This window comes from Mytilus edulis, unplaced genomic scaffold (assembly GCF_963676685.1).
Source record: "Mytilus edulis unplaced genomic scaffold, xbMytEdul2.2 SCAFFOLD_1769, whole genome shotgun sequence".
In the NCBI taxonomy this organism is placed as follows: Eukaryota; Metazoa; Mollusca; class Bivalvia; order Mytilida; family Mytilidae; genus Mytilus; species Mytilus edulis.
The window spans coordinates 1-21,198 of NW_027268832.1; the positions used below are offsets into that span (position 1 = coordinate 1).

Consider the following 21,198-nt stretch of genomic DNA (forward strand, 5'->3'; position numbering starts at 1 on the left):
ATTACATACATTCATAATCGTAAATTAATATTTCCTGTAGGAATTTAAGAAAGAGTGGCATTTTCCACCCATCTCTTCACACATATACTATCTAAAGCAAGTTTAGCAAATGTCCCAGTGACCTTTCTCTTTGACTTTTAATTACCTACATAGCTATTGATAAAGGTTATAACTATACTATTGATGTTCTATCATTGATTTTGGTATTTTCGGGGATCAAGAATTGATTCAACAATTTATATTTTAAAACAAGACTGAAATGACTCTTTTTTTTTCTATACTGAATGATATAAAAAATTTCTGGGATCATGATCTCAAGATAGTTAAAAGACAAAAAAAGGTATTTCCATGAACTCAAAAACTAATTTAACCCTGCCACATATTCTTGCACCTCTCCTTAGTCTGGATTGTTGTCAGTTGTTGCTTTTATATTTTATTGAGGGGATTTTTTGTGTGGATGAAAAACCTTTAATAGGCTTGGTTGTATTTATTTGAAATGACGTATTTAGTCTTGGGATGATTTAGAACGTCACATACTATAAAGACACCCATAGTTAATTTGAATGGATAACATAAGCTGTCAATTCTACAATTAACTGTCAAAGTTATTGACAACAACATTACCCAATTACAGTTAACATTTCCAGGATTATTATAGTTTAATTATTTCAATGTTTTTAGTAATAATTATCCAAAACACATAAACATATATATATCTTTATTCTCATCACCAAATACATAGGTACAGAGAAGACATGTAATACAATACATTAAATACATAAACATATATATATCTTTATTCTCATCACCAAATACATAGGTACAGAGAAGACATGTAATACAATACATTAAATACATAAACATAAATATACAGTATATACAACAACAACAAAGACAAAAAGAGAGGAGAACACAATGAATACAAGAAAAGTATTGCAGTACAAATTGATTTGTGTGGACATGATTAAAATGAAAAGAAAATGAAAAAAAAATCAGGATCTCTCATTAATTTTGTTTTCTTTGCTAAAGACATAAAAAGTACAAACACTAGCTACATTTGCAAGAACAAGTTAATGCATTTGATAAAGAATTAACCTTTTTATTTTAATTTATTTCAGAATGATTTGATTGGCCAGAGTTTGTTTGATTACTTACACCCAAGAGATATGAATAAAGTAAAGGAACAGCTGTCCTCATCTGATATGTCGCCAAGGGAACGCTTTATTGATTCACGGAGTAAGTCAGAAAAACCATTTGCTTAATATAAAAAAATGGATACAAGTCTCATTGAGATATCACTAGGTACTTCGTATCTAAGGGAGAAAGAATGATTTGAGTAAAAAATCTTGTTCTTAAATCCCACATATTTTATAGTTTGCAAAAATGTACAAAACATATTGAATACAATATGATTATGATGATATGCTAAGTCACTTTTGATTGGATAACAGCTGCCTTTGACAATTGATGGTTGGATTTTGATCACAACATTGAGCAATCACAATGTCTGTTTGAAATTACATTGTGTGCTAAATTGAACTGTCTTAAGAAACCTGTATACTGATTGTATTACCTCAATTTTTATTTGTATTTCTATGCTCCTCTAACATAACTGCAAATAATCTGAGCTATCGTGATTAGCCTTTCATGCACCTGAGCTGCTGGGCAGATGAAACCATTTGAAGTTAATAGTCAACTACCAATGATTTAACCTAGATGTAAAATCACTTTATAAAATTTTATCCCCCCTTTTTAAGCAATGATGCCTGTGAAAACAGAATTATTACATCGATTAATGATTTAACCATGATGTAATTACTTTATAACTATAATAGGATTATATTCCCCTTTTTCAGCAATGATGCCTGTGAAAACAGAATTATTACATCGATTAATGATTTAACCATGACCTTGTAATTACTTTATAACTATAATAGGATTATATTCCCCTTTTTCAGCAATGATGCCTGTGAAAACAGAATTATTACAACGACCCACTCATTTGTGTTCTGGTGCTAGACGATCATTTTTCTGTCGCATGAAAACTGGCAATAAACTTGATATGTGTTCACAATTAAAATTAGAAAAAGATGAACCTGATATGGTGACAAGAAAGAAAAAATCAGGTTTGTATCTAATTTCGTTTAGGTGTGTTTCACATGAATTTGTTCTGTTAGTTGTTTTTGGGGAAGACGGCTTCAAGCCGTCAATCCCCAATGGGGTTGACCAGAGTGACATTCCCTCACATCATTCATTTTGTTTTTATAGTGTGGAAAACCCCCCAACAAATCTTACTGAGAATGATGAGATGGGGAGACACAAATGAATAAATTGACTTTAAACACTTTTTTACACATTTCCCTTCTGTTTCTCTCGAAATTATCGTATATTGAGCTCTCCTTTACACTAATTACGTTTCTTTTACAATCCGGAAAAATCAGTATGACGAGATATTCTAAATATATTCAACCTACATTATATTTTATCGTGACGTCATTGTTGGAATGCCACACTACGCATAAGCAGGGATATCCTTCACTGGCTATTTAAATCATTCTCAAAGATTGTGCACTTATTAAAAAATAGTATTTGTTAAATTTAAACATAATGATGGTTGATGTAGATGATTGAAACATCAACATGCAATACTTTAATTTGTAGGTCAACAACTTTCAAAGTAAAATAGGAAGTCTAAGGGGCAACATGAGATTGGGGAGAGAAACGATCTTTTCCATTTTTTTCTGTAAAACACTGTTTTGAGAATCTTCCTCCAATTCAGGAGCACCTCAATTTATGAGCTAATTATCCACTAAAATAAACACTTAAAATGCGACATTTAGTATATGATAAGTAGTCTTCCATTAAAACTAAATTCTGTGTACCAACAAAGTCATTGTAATAGTAACAACAACAAAAATACAAATGTTGCATTTTGTAGTTTAAACCTATTTATTCATGAAATTTTACAAATATTTCAAAATGTAGGATTTGGAAACAAGCTTCACACAGTTTACATCAATCATATTGTTATTTTTATTAGTACCTGTATCCCTGTGATGAGAGATGTAACTGGGAACTTTATCAATGGAAATTTAAAATAAAGGATACTACAGATACAGTTAAGTCGGCTTCATATCTTGACTTACATCTAGAAATTGACAATGAGGGTCGGTTGAAAACAAAACTTTACGACAAAAGAGATGATTTCAGCTTTCCAATTGTGAACTTTCCATTTCTAAGTAGCAACATTCCAGCAGCACCTGCATACGGGGTATATATCTCCCAATTGATACGATATTCCCGTGCTTGCATTTCCTATCATGATTTTCTTGATAGAGGTTTGCTGCTAACAAGGAAGCTATTAAACCAAGAGTTCCAAATGGTGAAGTTGAAATCATCCCTTCGTAAATTTTACGGACGCCATCACGAGTTGGTTGACCGTTATGGAATAACCGTTTCACAAATGATATCGGATATGTTCCTTACGTCGTAACTACAATCCCCTTCCCTTTCATGAATATGACCTACCGAATTAGACAATTTACCGGATTTGTAATCACATAAGCAACACGACGGGTGCCACATGTGGAGCAGGATCTGCTTACCCTTCCGGAGCACCTGAGATCACCCCTAGTTTTTGGTGGGGTTCGTGTTGTTTATTCTTTAGTTTTCTATGTTGTGTCGTGTGTACTATTGTTTTTCTGTTTGTCTTTTTCATTTTTAGCCATGGCTTTGTCAGTTTGTTTTGGATTTATGAGTTTGACTGTCCCTTTGGTATCTTTCGTCCCTCTTTTAAAACTGAATAGATTTTTCAGTCCTAACTTTCTTAAGGAAAAAGTTAAAAATCTTAAGAGTACTGTCACAAAAAGTGGAAAATGGCCCTAGCCTGCAGTTCAGTCGTACATTATTAAGATTTCAAAAATAATTGTAGTTGTTGTTAAATGACAGAATTCAACTAGTTGAATTTTAGATAATTAACTATCAAATTTAATTGAATGTTTAGAAGATGCAGATCTCTTACATTGGTCTAAATTTAATCCTAAACTAAAAAAACGAAATTACATTAAACAACAATTGATTGCAATAGTGTCAACCTTCCACATGATCTAGCTGTTCTTTTTTTTCATTCTTTATATGAAGACTATCAAAAGATACCCCCCCCCCCCCCCCCCCCCAAAAAAAATGAAATAGAAACAAGGGCCGTCTTTCCCCTCAGAGCTATTCAGCTCTTTGATTATCAATTGTTTTATGTAATTCACAACTCTTCTTTGTAGACAACAAAATAAATCTTCACATCTTCTCAGAAACATGTGGTTGATGGACTTCATGGTCATACATGTATAAATTGTAGTATCTTTTCTTAAAAAGAGGATCAAAACATACTGGGAGGATGCTCAGAGCTTTTTAAGTAACATCTTCACAGCAGTTTAGGAATCATAGATTTGTTTTAATGATGAATCTCTAAGTGATCTTGCAGGGTGCTAAGGGTTTTTAAGATATACCTTTTTCAGCAGTTCACTTCTAAACAAGTTGGTGGTGCTATGAAATACAAAACACTCCTTATTTTGAATATTTTAATACAAATCATACTTTAAAACATAAATACCAATGCCTAGGCAATCAAAAATGGCAGTTGTTTCCCCCTAGAGCTATCAAACTCTTTTGTTATCATTATTTGGCGATTTCAGATATAAATCAAGATATCTTATAACACATAAATCCTAAAGAAAAAAAATACCTTATACAACCATGTCATTGATTTTACCTTGAACAGCATAATCACAACATTTATGGGTGTGTATTTCTACAAGCAGTTTTTGAAATAAGAACATTTTGTTTCTAGTTTCAGATAGGAAATCATTTACTGTGATACATTGTACAGGATATTTAAAATCTTGGCCCACATCTAAAATGGACCTGAATGAACAGGATGAAACAGACGACTGTAGTTTAAGTTGTCTTGTTGCAGTGGGCAGGGTTAAAACAGCCTCTAGACAACAACAAATTGTCAAAGACTATGAAAGTATAGATGTCAGACCAGTTAAATATGTATCACGGCATGGCTTAGACGGAAAATTTACTTATATAGATCAGGGGTTAGTATCTTATATTGTATAAAAGTAATTATTGTAAGAATTTCAAAGAGGTTGTTTTTCTGGTGAATTCCAATATTATTTAATTATTTTTCTTCCATATCCTAAGATATGATGACCTTGCATACTTCAATAAGTCAAATGCAGAGAAAGTTGTTATATTTTTTCAAGGACAGCCTATGTGTAGGTTTCATTTTGCAGCATGGTGAAAGATTTGTTTATAGGTCAGGAAGAACATTTTTTTTAGGGTGTTTGGTATAAAGGGGAATCTGCTCATTAAACATTTATTTACAAAATCAAGGTAATTGTGAAATATTTTTTGTTTTTTTGTACAGTGCATCCTTTTGAGTCACTGTGAATGTACTATCCTTGATCAATGCAAATACATGAAATAAAAAAAGTGACAATCAAAGTTTAATAAAAAATGACCACCAACATCTAGTTATCTGTATATTGTCATCTTGTGTATAGAAATCAGGTTTTCCTTTTGTTTTATGATCTAAGTATTGTCTCTCCAACCTAAACAATCATCATGACTATATCAGTGAAGAATATAACTGCCTACCAAAGCTATGAATGAACACAACTACCAAGAGAAGGCTTTATAACTATGTAGATTCTAGAGCCGCTAGAAAATGATAAAGGATGATTGCATTATAAGATGAATTTAAATGATATTCAAATAATTTAATGATAGAATTAGTATCACAGAGCTTATGTACCAAAAGAATATTCCTATATAGTGTAATGTAAGCTTAATTGTTTATCTTATTGTTTTATAGAGCCACAGAATTAATAGGTTATTTACAACAGGAATTACTAGGTACATCTGTGTATGAATATTATCACCAAGACGACATGGCTGACATGGCAGAGGTTCACAGACAAGGTAACAATTATACATAAAAGATAAAGTTATGGGGCTGAAGTTGATAATAATAGATCTCCTGTTCCATGCGATGCCATTTAATTTTAGAATGGTATTTTTGAATATACTCATATTGGTATTGGTAGCAACATGATTCTATCTGAGTGTGTGCGTATCGGCTTAATTTAAAACTTTACTGCTTAAAATATCAAGGAAAACTTTCAGAAATACTTTACCAGTATTAAATTGATCTCTTAGGAAAAAGACAGAATGATTTTATATACCGGTAGATTACAAACAAATAAGAAATGTACAAGGATTTTGTAGATGAGATATGTCTGTGTTTGTACATGAGTATGTTAAACAAAACAAGTATGACAGTTCTTCTTTTAGGAACATATTACTATAAGAAATGAAAAAATGTCAAGACATAATGTATGATTCTTAGATTAGAGAAATAGAGAGGAGTTTAAGGGAATTTTTAATCATGTTTAGTTAAGGTTCGACATGATAACAATAATTTCTTTAAATCAGTTTTAGATGATTGTTTTCTTTATTTTAGTTTTGAAAACCAAAGAGAAAACGACAACGAATGTATATAGATTTAAGGCTAAGAATGGTTCCTTTCTACATCTACGGTCTGATATGTTTAGTTTTGTCAATCCATGGACTAAAGATGTGGAATACATTGTTAGTACAAACACAATTATCCCGTAAGTATTTTTTTTTTAATATTTAGAATAGAGTGTAAACTTATGTTGATATTTTTGTAATTTACATTTAAAAAAAAAATTGTTTGGAAATATTGAAGGATTTATCATAATTATCATTAAATGTAATACATGTAAAAATATTATATTAGTGTGTGGATATGCTTATATCAAAATACAGGTAAAAAAAAATTGTTTTGAATATTTGGAGTCAACCATTTCATCAAATGAGACATGGAATTTCTGTAGTGCAGCTTATTCAATTTCATAATGTATACATTTAGATTAGTTTCTTGAGCTTTTTCAATATTTTGAGATTTACCTGTTTTTTTTAGAGGGATTAAGAGATAGAATTACATTTAAAGATCCTACAAGTTTCATCTGTTAGTAAATTGTTTTTAACAGAAACCTTTGAAAAGTATGCTCTTTCCATAAACATGAGTTTTTTATTGGCCCGTATTATATGTCAAATGACGATCATGAATTAATGTGACTGTGAATTTCAATTCATTAACACAACTCACCAATTATTGTTATTGGTGTTAACATTCAAAGTGGGAATAGATCAACATGTTTCTTTGTTTGAGGACAGGAAATTCTAAGCTACAGGTGTAGTTCTGGTCATGGAATATTCTGAAATGTGTACTGTCTCTGTGGTAGGGTTGGCACTCATTTATTAAATATTTAACAATGTGGACTTTTTGTTTTACAGTCAGCAAGAAGTAAGCAGTTCAGGACAGGCAGCAGATGCAGGTGGTGTTTCCTTGGAAACGTTTAATGATGCATGGGAGGAAAGTGACTGTAAGTATATAGTGTATAAAGGGGAGGTAAAACAGTTTCAAGTTATGTTGTTGGTTTTGTGATGGTTAAAGTCATAAGAAACCTCAAATTAAAAAAAGTTATGCATGTGTTTTTTATAACTAAATGGATAGTTCTCATTATACAACTTATGTACATATACTTTTTTCTGAGGAACATTCTTTAATTTGTCCACATTTAGAAGAAGTTTACTTATTTTTAATTGCTTGCTTCCAGGAAGCAATTCGCCGACATATTTTCCGTATGCATAGTGACCTGAGCGTAACCCTTCTCGTAAAAATCTGGTGATCGCAATACGCATGGATCTGTCATGAAAATAAACAATAATCTGATTGTACATGTTAAACACATTCTCAATACCCATGCTTTTTGTTATTTGTTTACCATAAGGTGACAATCGGTAAACTTCGGCTTCAAAACACGGCATTTAATGAGCAGCCATATTTGTTAAATCATAACAGACAGAGAGAAAAAAAAAATTGACTATTATACGATATAGTTGCTTAAAAAATGATAAAATTGTGCACAGACTGAGAGGACTAAGTTTATGATATATACATGCATTGGTTCAAGAATTGGATAAACATTATTTTTCACCACTCACTCGTTTCATATGACTTAAAGATATGAGCTGCGTCGGATAGAAATTGACCTTATGCAAGTGCACGTACACAGGTTCGTATTTAAGACTTTGATCGATTTTGGAATAATTTTAGATATAGAAGCTGCATTTTGGTCCGTTTTAAAGGGTTGTCTTCTTCTGCAAATCTACCTTTGGAACAATTACAGACTTTCCGTAAAAATTATTTCAACCCAAAATAGGTTAACAGAGGTATTAATTTTTGTTTGCATCAGGTCGATTTCTATCCGACCCAGCTCATATGTTGTAGTTTTAAATCAAATCTTCAAAAAATCCTAAAATATCATGGGTTAATGTACCTGTAAAGGATCACTAAAAAGTAAATATTTTTTTGCTCCAGCCATATTAAGGGTTGGGAGGGTGAATTTAGGTTTACCCTTGTCTGTCTGTAAGTATGTACATCCCAAAATTGGTTTCTTTTCTCTGGCTTTAGTTTGCCTCAACTAAATGTTAAGAAACTAATACACGATGCTTATTAGGACAAAACTTGTATCATGTTGGAATTCGGGTGGCATCACTTTTATTTTTCTTGAGTTATGCCCCTTTATAACAATAGTAACGGGATCATCATCTGTGTCCTATGGACACATTCTCCATATATATATTTTTTTTATTAACCTTTGGGAGGTTAGTTAATGACTTAAGCATTGAAAGCCATAGAATTGGAAGACATTGGAAAGGCTAAGGAGGAAGAAAGGAGAAAAGCCAAAGTTACTGTGGTCAACTATATAATTTTAACTGTTGTATGTTGAAGGAGTCAGTCATACATGAATTGTGCATTAGTAAAACCCAAACAAACAAGTTGATAATTTTATCATTTGGAACAATGATTAAGTAACCATAATTAATCTTTTACAGCTTGTCTAGAAAGCCTTGAGAGGAAGGAAAAGAAGAAAAGTAGTTTACCTGCCAATGTTAGGTTAGCTCCTGCAAGAATAGGTCGACAGATTGCAGAAGAAATCATTGATATGCAAAGGTATATAGCATTGTTTAATTATAAAGCAACCAACAATCACTCAATCAAAAGTGTACGTCACTTAGCTGATTCTTTTCAAATGTTGATATGATATGTCTAAAAGCAAAAGTAAGGTCAAGGTTGATATTGAAGATTTAAGTTCCTTTTCTGGAGCTAAAGTCCTTGAATGATTTGGAAATGCACTTTAGTTGACCTGAGAACCATTCAACCAAAGGATTTTGAATATTGATTCATTGTTTCTTGAAAAAAAGTGAATAAAGATTTTCAATGTCACTGTATGTCAATTCTGTAAGATAACTTGGGAACAATTGATTGAACCCTTCCAAATTTTCAATATACCGATATCTTTTAACAAAAAATGGAGATCCTGATTCCTTTTGAAAAATTTTTGTTTTGAAAGTTGTGGCCCTTGATTACTATATAAATATGACACTGTTAATTGTATGACAAGGTAATTTACTGTCATTTCAAAGTATCCAGTTTTGAAATTGAATACTGATAAATAGGAAAGATAATTTATGTTAACACTTTTTGTTTTTTTCTGTATACAATTTGATTTAATATTTTTTATTATTTTCAGAATTCCAAATTCACCTTTAGCAGATAGTACCAATAATGCCACACAATCATCAGTCCCAGAAATGGTATGTGCTCATACATAACTAATGTAACTTATGTATTTCTAAAATATGTAAGGTCCATCTGCTACAATGTTCAAAACACTTTAATAGTATGAATGATTCTTCCTATAAGTAACATTTTTAAGTTCTCAAATTATTTAGAACAATATATTTTATGTGAAATAACCAAACAGAGGTATTTAATTTTAACGAGTATGGCAGCCTACAAATATTTAAAATCTAAATGTTATGTAAAAATTGTTTTATCAAATCTTTTGATACTCTATTTTCTAAATAAAACATTTGATTTTTTTCAGCCCAAAGCCAGGAGTTCCCATGCTTCACCAAGTGAGTATTTTACATCTCTTACAATTTCTTTTAAAAGGACAAATGTCTAAAACTTTCGAAAAAAAACCCAATGCCAGGTCATTTCTTTAATCAGTCTTCAATGAATAAGGTCCATACTTCTGAATTCAAACTCCATCTTTTTTCAGATGGACCTTAAAAATAAATACATAACCAGTCAATAGTGTCTTAACTTATAGGTTGTCCTTACTGCAGAGATTAATAGCAGTACTTTTTCTCATATAAACTTAATACATGTAACTGAAAAAATGAGGAAAATAATTTTGCACCACATCATGACAAATTGCTATAGTGTCATTTGGATATATATATTCAACTCCTACAAAATTGATAAGTTATTCATGCAGAAATATGGGAAAACATCTATTACACTGTATAATGGAATTTCATCCAGCAAATTAAATGAGTCACTTTATTGACTTAAAAATAGTTGCAGCTATGGTTCTCTTTTCCTTTGCTATATTGTTAATTGCTTTTTTCAAGTTTTACCATCCAAAGTAAGCCAACAATAAAAGTATATATAAATTTATTTTCGCAATAAGAACATTTTTCTTTTGAATTTACTGCCTAATATTTTCAATATCATGTACAGGACTTTATACTCGAAAAGTATTAGGCAATGACGTCATGTATCAGTGCAGTAATGTCACATGGTCTTGTCCATCCTTTCAATTATGAATGAAATGCATGCGACTTCATTTAACAACCAATCAAAAAACCCAATGTTTAGTACCCGTAAAAGTAGTTTTACTTATTATTGCATTTTCCTTCATATTCTTTACCAAAAAACATAGAGTTAAAACAGATTGCTGAAAAAAAATAATGGCATTTTATTTTTTGATACTAACTTCATCAGCTCGAATATCAGCTTTCCCTAGCATGCTTGCTTGATATTTGTGTTGATAAAGTCACTATCAAAAACAAAAATGCCTTTACCCGGTATTCTAGATGTATCAATAGTTAACAGAGATAGATAATAAAGATATGATTGGCATCTTACAAATAAGTTATGATTTGTAGTAAAGATAAGATTGAAAATTTTCCTTTTCTCAGGTAATGGAAGAACTAGTCCAAGAGTTCCAAGAAATGGTCTTGCACATCATCCTGAAACAGGCAAGTACTATATATATTATAAAAGCGCCCAAGGTGCCATTGGAATATACCTTATTGCTATTTGTCTGCCATTACTGGACAGTGATTGTGATTGTGATTGATGTCAATAGTTCAAGTAGGACAGAATCTGAGGTCAAGTGGGACAGAATCCAAATAGTGATAAGGTGTATTGCTAAGTAACTACAAATCTGAAGAAAATTCAGAAAATGATGACTGGGTGGTGGACGACAAACAATATTCCTGGGTGTTGCTATTTTCTGTTGGTAATCAGAAGGCAACCTTTTTTGAGAAGTGCAGAAATATTCCAACCCAAAAAATATGTTTTCAAAATTAATAAGAATTTAAGTGTTCTGGTCAGATGAGGCTTTCAAAAGACTACTGTAGCAAATGGTGTTTTCATTCTGTGAAGGGAGTTATGTGTTCTAGTTACACACCATTGACCACAATCTGTATAACACACACTCTAACATCAGATGAAAAAAAAAGTTTTGGATGAGGGGGAAAAATCACTTTACTTTTCATAAGGGGGAGAAAATATTTATGGTTAGAAAATTGAAATAAAGAATTTACCTAGTCTGTTAAAACTGTTCTATTACTGTGAATTTAGAAAATTTTAGTATGACATGATTAGTTTTGCAAAAATAAAGTTGTTGTCTCTTTGGCACATTCCCCATTTCCATTCTCAATTTTATTGTATGATGTATTTTGTACTTTGTTTACAGCATTATTTTATATGGACATTTCCGTAAATTTGTAAAAAGTAATCTCATCTTTTTTTGTTTGTTAAAAAAATGAAATAATAAATGCATGCAAAAATTTCTGAATTTACATATAAATCAATAATATTTATATTTACAGCATCATCTACAGTTGTACCTAGTGCACAAGAAACTAATCTTTTAGAGAATGTGATAGCTGAACAACAAGTATTTGAGGATCTCAATATCTCTGGGAACGACGGTAATGATGAAGCAGCCATGTCTATAATCATGAGTTTGTTAGAAGCCGATGCTGGTCTTGGTGGACCTATAGACTTCAATGATCTACCATGGCCATTATGATATTGGCTTGTGTTATTATTACTGACAGAGACAGTTATACCTTACATTACTAACAAAATGAATGATGATTGCACATGATGTGGTGTTTTTATTGTGAAGTCAAGCCGAGTAACAGATCTCATTCTGTTATCAGCATGAACTTTTTGTTGAAATTAGTTGAACTTTGGAGGCCTATGCAGCTGGACTGCATGTATAAACATAAACAAATAGAGAAATATTTATATATATGAAATGGTGCATCATAGTTTGATCCAAAGACAATTTCAGGTTCATTGTATTTCGCTTGCAGCAATTTTTGATTTTGAGACAATGTATTTAACTGACAATGTACTTATCAAGTTGTTTAGCATATCATCCTGCAAAGAGAAGGAATATTACTGTTTTCCTCATAATACATCTCATAGAAACATGTCAAAGTTAAAATCTATTATGAAACTTTGCAAAGTGAAATCTATCTGCATCCCCTCTAGACGGAAGATTTTTTTAAATGTTAATTTTTTTTATTATTATTTTTAAAACTATTTAAAGCTTTTTGTGTCAATATCTTTAATTTGGCTGTCCTTCATAATTGATTTAAATGTGTGTTTTCCTTTGCAACTTTAGATGCACATTTCAAAACTTTCTATAATATCAATTATCATGGATTTGTCAGGTGTCTAATTTTATGGATAAGGAAAAAATTGTATTTAAATGAATATTTCATGTTCATGCTTTTTGCAAAATCTTTATCCAGATCTATAAGAAATTTGCCTTTTGTTCAGCATTTGAATTTCATTTTTTCCCCTACAATATCTAGGACAATTAGTATCTCACTAAATACTTTCCAATCTACTATAACAGCTTCAGATATATCAAAGTAAAGTATCTACACAAAACTTTTGTGATGTCAACCATCTGCTGGACAGATGATGACACTTCTATGCAGTTCTGTATAATTTATACCTAAGAAATCACCTTTTGACCTTGAATAATACAAATGGTGTCATTTGCCTAAATACAGACATTGGACAAAAGTCAAAAAGTCAAACATTTTGGAACTGTCACATTTTGGAACTGTCTTTTAAGATCACAACAGTAATTCAATTACATAGGTAAAATAGAACCTTTGTCTTGGTTGTACGCTTTATAATTGATTTATTGATCTAATTTAAAACAAAAAGTCATTGGTAATTAAAGGTCAGATTTTTTTATTACTCGACAAGGGATATTTTTTACACCTTTCTTTTTAAGATACAAAATGTCTAACAGTTGCTCCATTTGAAAGAATTAATTCACACTTAGTTTCAATCTAGGGGTCTACTTTATAACAAAGAAAGGTTGAATTAATTGATTAACTGCAAAGTTAAGATTCTTTTAAATGATTAGATGTATTTGCAGGAATATGCTTTAAATGAAATGGTGCCTATCAAATAAATGAAGATAGAAATGTTTTGTTTTTTACTTGAAAAATGCTAATTTTTAAAGAAGGAATCAAATTGAAGAATTCATTTAACTACACATTATAGCATTGTTCACAGTTCCATATTGTTTTATTGACTCAGGAACTTTTTATATTGTTTATGTACTCAGCTTTGTATGAGTCAATGTTTTAAAAGCAAAATGGTAGATAAGTAATTGTTTTATATCATGTTTCAAATTCCATTATTTGTATAAATTCATATTTTTCATAGAATTGTAAGATTTCCTATTTATCTTTTATGTATGTTCAGTTATGTGTTATAACAGAGATAATTTATGTATATATTTATTGCCAGTTGGCAGTTTTGCCAGATTTGATTTTCATTACAAGATTCCTATATATCTGTGATATTTGCAACTGACCTGGATCATTGATTGGTCCTAAAGTTATTGTCATCGCTTGGTATTCCTCACAAGGATAGTCATCAGAAAATGGCTTCAAACATTTTTGAAACCAGGTTCCAATCAGAACCAATGATAATAAAGCAATGTTAATTTTGATATTTGGTATATTAGTATATAATGAATTATGATCAATAACATTAGTTATGTTTTCTAACTGGATGTCTGTCTTCCCTTTTGGAAAAAGGGGGTGACAATGTATGACATTAAAGGAGTAGGTCCAGTAAGACCCCTTTTTGGCCCCAAAATATAGCAGTTTTACAAAGTTGTTAAAATGTAAACTTTTAGTTATTCATTGGACAGTAGAATGCTTCTGCTACATAAATATGGGCTGTTTTTGTCATAACAATGCACATATATCGGTTACTAGCACCATAAAACATGCTAAGTTAATGAAATAATCATAATTCTAGCTTTTTAGTTAAATTTTAGACGGTTTCTGTGTAAAACGAAAGTGGCCGCATTCGTGTTCAATTCCTTAATATTGAAATGTAAGTTGTATTTGATGATAATACATAACATATATAAAGGTTGAGGATGAACACGGATGCGGCCACTTTCATTTTTGACAAAAACCATCTGAAAAGTGACATTTTTCGGCATATTTTGTAGATTTTTCATATTTGAGCTTGAATTGGATCGATTTTAATGACTTAATCAGTTAAAATCTTTCGCATAAACTAATTGATTCAAATACAATAGATACTAAAGTGTTTAAGAAGTGGTCAAAATCTTTCGTCGAATGAACCTGAAAATTGAGGCTAAAATCGATCCTTACCGGACCTACTCCTTTGTGTGCATTTTTATTATAAGAAAAATTAGGGTTCATTTTTATTTTCAACAATATTGTCTGGTTAATGATATTCATGTTTTCTTGTTGTAATTCAATTTTTAGTAAAAGTGAAAGTGGAAAGTGGAAATTGTAAATATATATATTACTGTTAGACTCATTTCCAATTCAGATAATCTCCAAAAATTTACCTTGTATGAATTTGTTCCTTAATGAAGATTAGAGTTCAGACAGGAAAAAGTGATATTAAACCTTTGAAACAGGTTTGGAACTAGAAATCTTAAAATTTAATAGCCATGAAAATGAATCACATTATAAAGTTACATACTGTCAGCAGGAGATGAAAATGCTAGGTGAAGCAAACAGGCTCATGGTAGCATATTTAGGGCATTATTCTAGTGTGAATACAATGATTTACACATATTATTTTGGCATTTACATGCATATACTACCATGGTTCAAGAAATATTTTGGTATAAATCAAAGATCAATTACATCTGGTTATGACATAAAGAATATATAATCTTTATTTTATGTATTGCAATTATTTTGACCACACTAGCAGGGGTATCTAAGTTTTCCAACCATCTATCCTTCAGTTCTGTCTTAGGTTATTTATTTGAAATAACTAGGTCCAAGCTCAAGTTTGAAGTTATCAAAAACAGAATTTCTTAATTGTCACAAAAAAGAATTATACAAAAAAAATTAACAGAAAAAATATGCCAGCAGGTAATTAATGCTAAGCTAATGGGTTTTCTGATTTTTTTTCTCTGAAAAGACATATGCAATTTCGATGCATCAGTACAAAATAAACATTTTAATATTGAAAATTTGTATTCTAATATACTAAACTGCAATAATTCGGAAATCATCCAGATTCACAAATTAAGATGAAGATTAATAATATCATCTAATTTACACATTTTATTTAAAAATCAACCCAATTTATGAAAATGAATAATAAATCTAACTTTATCTACTTGTATGTCTTGTACATGAAATTAAATTATTTAATATATAGTAATGGATATTCCATTATGTTTGGAGAGATTTGTTGCTATATTCAGGTACATATCCATGAGTTCAGGTTAAGGGTGATTGTTTGGAAGCCATCTTTTACCTTCAGAAGACAAAAGGCAGTGCTAGATTTATATGTGTACTAAATTTCTGTGCATCCTTTTTAATCCCTTCTAAATCGGAAAATGGATTTATGATTCGAAATTTAAGTTGTACTAATATAATGTTTTCTGAGGTCAGCAGGAGCATGATAGGAATTAAAAGTTTTGACTGTTGAAAAAGAGATATTTTTTTTTCAATGGGTTGCTATGCTGGGTTATTTTTAACACATTTAAAAACTCATGGTTAATCAAAGTTTGAGTGGCAAACAAAACAAAACAAGAAACTGACACAAGGAAACTCATGTTATTTTATATTTGTTAATACAAAATGTATACAATTTCCGGTTGGTAATTTGCAATGTACAATCAGCTAAACTTTGCCTTTTGAAGGTTATTTGAATAAAAGGCAATCAAATTTAATGATATTTTGGTTTTGAAGAGACTTGGATTTATTTTAAAGATAATAAATTGTTAAATTGTGCCGCCCTGTTGTTAAATATGTCACAACTTCAAAATTTATTTTCCTACAATTGATTTTGGGCTTTTTTTATTAAAACAATTTCAGTAACTTAAATTTGCATTTATGATTGTACAAATTAGGGAGAGCTGTTTATAAGTTTTAGAATTTTTGAAAAAGATGTTGTTTTTTTTTCATTTTTATTTGCAAAAGCAGTTTAACAATATTTGCTCAATTGTAAAAGTTTTTATCAATAAATGTTGAATTGAACAGAAAATCCTACTTTATGTAAAAATTATGTTTTATTCAAATTATTTGTCTCTTATATACAGGGAAAATTAAAAAAAGGACTAATTCTTAAAGAAATTGTGGCTCAATATTAGAAATGATAGATTAATGTGCCTTGTTATAAGTGTAGTGTGTTTCCTTACAACTGAAATTGATGTTTAATATATGTGATGTAATGTGCCTTGAAGCAGATATGATTTAGGTTATCATTAGGTACAATTGTTGACGATATTTCAAGGTTCCATACATGTACTTGAGAAATTGATGTTCAAAAGACCTGGGTACATTTAAAGGTGCTGATTCAGTGTGTTGTGAACATTCAATGTCATTTGTGTACATTACCCATAGTTTCATGAGGTTGCTATTGTGATGGGGTTTTCCCTATCTTACATGTGTAAGAGTCTTCTGAAGATGAAAAGTGTCTCTGGTGTAACAAATAATTAGCCTGGTATTTTTAAATGAGTTTTAACTCATCTTCTGAAATGATAAGATTTATACTTCTTTTCTTACAATTTTTAATCATTTTGAATAGCAATAGGTGACAGAAAAAAATGAAACACTGGCAAGAGTGCAAAACTTGAAATTTCATCAACATACCAGGGAAATTTTTATTTTTTTGACTTACTTTATTTGTGTCTGCAACACGATTTTATTTTTGAGTACAACGATTTCCTGTTTATTTTAGCTCACCTGGGCCAAAGGCCAAGTGAGCTTTTCTCATCACTTTGCGTCCGTCGTCGTTGTCTGTTAACTTTTACAAAAATCTTTTCCTCTGAAACTAGTGGGCCAAATTAAACCAAACTTAGCCACAATCATTATTAGGGTATTTAGTTTAAAAAATGTGTGGCGTGACGCGGCCAACCAACCAAGATGGCCGCCATGGCTAAAAATAGAACATAGGGGTAAAATGCAGTTTTTGGCTTTTAACTCAAAAATCAAAGCATAAAGAGCAAATCTGACGGAGTTAAATTGTTTATTAGGTCAAGATCTATCTGCCCTGAAATTTTCAGATGGATCGGACAACAGGTTGTTGGGTTGCTGTCCCTGAATTGGTAATTTTAAGGAAATTTTGCCGTTTTTTGTTATTATCTTGAATATTTTTATAGATAGAGATAAACTGTAAACAGCAATAATGTACAGCAAAGTAAGACCTAAAATTAAGTAAACATTACCAAATGGTCCGTTGACCCCCTAAGGAGTTATGGTCCTTTATAGTCAATTTTTAACAATTTTCATAAAATTTGTAAATTTTTACTAACATTTTTCACTGAAACTACTGGGCCAAGTTCATTATAGATAGAGATAATTGTAAGCAGCAAGAATGTTCAGTAAAGTAAGATGTAATAATACATCAACATCACCAAAACACAATTTTGTCATGAATCCATCTGCTTCCTTTGTTTAATATTCACATAGACCAAGGTGAGCGACACAGGCTCTTTGGAGCCTTTAGTTATCATTATTGAAATGAAAGAGGTTTTTGTTTTATGTAAAATTTCTTTTTTTTTCGCTTTTAATTCTAGTCACTTCTAACTTACTTAAAGTTTTTTTTAATGACCTTGACTGGCGATAAATCCCTCACAGGGTTAGTCAGTCATATCTGCCTATTGACTCTTTTTTCATTTATGCCTATTGACTTTAAAACATTTCAATTCTATAATCTAATTAAGAAACATGTACACCTGTTTGAATAGCATACACCTGTACTTGTAAAATCATATTTGTTATGTTCATAGTATAGACACTCAATATATGTGACATACATTTTACATACAAACTACATTTGCTCAAATATAAATCATGTTATTCATCACAGTACATGGACAGGGGAAGACAACTCTCTACTATTTCTGTATTACATTTGTTGCTTGTCTTAAGTCTAATTCATTTTTCCTCAAGTTTTGACTCTTCATTTATCAGGTTTAAACTTTTAACTTAATTTTTGTCCTATTTAGAGTTGCTTTGATTGAAAACTTTCACTTCATTCTTGATAAAGCTCTCTTTAGCAATTTTGCATTTGGATAATCAATAAACTTTTTTTTTCTGTGATAACCACTATATTGCATTTATTTCAGTTATTCATATTTTCGATATTTTAATTAGATAACAATATTATTGCAGAAATATCATCATATTTCTTCATACTATAAAATGGTTTTTTGATCCCAAATAATTTAATGGAAAGTAAACTTTTGCTTTGTTATTAAAAACATATAGCCTTCAGTAGAAATGTGTACCTATAAATGAAAACTGAACCAAACAATTTATAAATGATTTACCCCCAATGTGATACTCTGGTGATGTTGGATGGAGATATATGATTTTATAGCTTATTTTATATTAAAATCGTTTCAAACTGAGAAATCCACATCACTACCTCTATATATATATCCCCTGTCCATCAATTACCATTATATATCAGAAAAATTGTTGTTTATGTATACAGTATTTGTTATCAAAATTAAAAAAAAATAAAGTTTTATTTTTGTGTATTTTTTATTGGTTGAATATCCTGATTTTTGGTATTTTATGTTTGCTTGAATAACTCCCTGTGCTATCAACTGTTCTGTCCCTCTATGATAAAAATTGCTAAGATTTATCCATAAAGAGAAATCTTTTGATTGGTTATATCCTCATTTTAACTTTTACAGTTTATATGCATTCATCGGTATAAGGACATCATTCGTAAACATAGCTCAACATGCAGACTTCTTATACGTTCAGGTATTTGAACTATTTCACATTCAATTTTTTATGGAAATACTCTTTATTAAGCACAAAAATGTCAGTATTCACCTCAGAAACTAACAAAACCTTTAAATAGACTTATTAAGAAGGGATATAGTTACGATACTGTTGTCAGGTCATTAAAGATTGCATATTTTGGCGTCAATATTGATTCACTTATAGGGTCTTTGCATCTGAACTAAACACATTTATTCAAAAAACAGTTGTTGGCATGACACGGGTTATGTTCTTCTCATATATGTTATGATGGTATGATACTAAACCCCTAACGGGAAGGATTGTGCCTGTGATAATTCATATGATGAAATCATAATCTTTCAATCAGTTTAATTGAAGTCTGGAGCTGGCATGTCAGTTAACTGCTATATAGTAGTCTGTTGTTATTTATGTATTATTGTCATTTTGTTTATTTTCTTTGGTTACATCTTCTGACATCAGACTGGGACTTCTCTTGAACTGAATATTAATGTGCGTATTGTTATGCGTTTGCTTTTCTTCATTGGCTAGAGGTATAGGGGGAGGGAGGGTTGAGATCTCATAAACATGTTTAACCCCACCGCATTTTTGCGCCTGTCCCAAGTCTGGCCTTTGTTAGTCTTGTATTATTTTGATTATAGTTTCTTGTGTACAATTTGAAAATTAGTATGGCGTTCATTATCACTGAACTAGTATATATTTGTTTAGGGGCCAGGTGAGGGAATTTCTCGCTACATTGAAGACCTGTTGGTGACCTTCTGCTGTTGTTTTTCTATGGTCGGGTTGTTGTCTCTTTGACACATTCCCCATTTCCATTCTCAATTATATTATAAAGCTTATAAAATGATAAATTCTTCATGATTGTTGGATTTTTTAGAGTAAACAATGACGGAACTGGCAAATTTCAAGATTTCAGATTTTCTGTCCTTTAGGATGATTTTTCATTGTTCAAGGCAAATAAACGGTTGAAAAGGGAAAATCAATAAGAAAATGCAGAACAGTATACAACACGTGTCCCCTAATTTGAATGATACCAGCCAGTGAGATTCGAGAAAAAAAAGAGCATACTACCCTTACCCCTATGGCAGATGTTGCACAAAGGACATTAATTGCCTTGTATCACAACTCATAATAACAAATATACATAGCATTAAGAAAATGTGGTATGATTTCCAATGAGACAACTCTCCTTAAAAGTCACAATATGTGAGAGAAAAAAAATTAAAGGTAAAAGTACAGCCTAAGCCTTTAACACTGACAAACACATGTCAGGATTAAAATACGTATTATATACTACCATTAAACTGTTAACGAGTCCTTTATTGAAACAGGGATGAGGAAAATTGGTTTTAAAATTAACTATTCATCACTCACTCCTATAGTATATAGTTACTAAAGGTATCAGGCTGATGATTTAATACATAAAGGCAACAGTAGTATACTGCTGTTTGAAAGTCATAAATCGATTGAGAGATTACAAATTCGGTTGATAAATTTAAACTAAGGTAAAGACATAAACTATAAAAGGAAAACAACAAAACAACAGAATTACTGAAGTGCAACAAAAAACCAAAACGACAGTGCAGCACACATAGACACAAACTATAAGATAACAATTGCCATTTTCCTGACTTGGTACAGGACATTTTAAGATACAACGAACCTTGTTTTGCGGTTAGCCAAACCTCGCGCTTT

At 30.8% G+C, this 21,198-nt stretch overlaps 1 protein-coding gene across 1 annotated transcript; it reads left to right on the forward strand.

The window, feature by feature from the left end:
- Positions 1-1,118: 1,118 nt before the first annotated feature.
- On the forward strand, positions 1,119-18,698 carry LOC139508707 (basic helix-loop-helix ARNT-like protein 1; the record flags this gene model as incomplete). The annotated part of the gene is given in 11 exon segments (XM_071296010.1): positions 1,119-1,236; positions 1,959-2,126; positions 4,844-5,096; positions 5,876-5,982; positions 6,524-6,674; positions 7,384-7,472; positions 8,989-9,106; positions 9,687-9,750; positions 10,044-10,074; positions 11,146-11,205; positions 12,064-18,698. Coding segments are annotated over 11 exon segments (1,362 nt in total), but the record flags the coding sequence as incomplete, so codon positions are not given.
- Between the last annotated feature and the right edge of the window lie 2,500 nt (positions 18,699-21,198).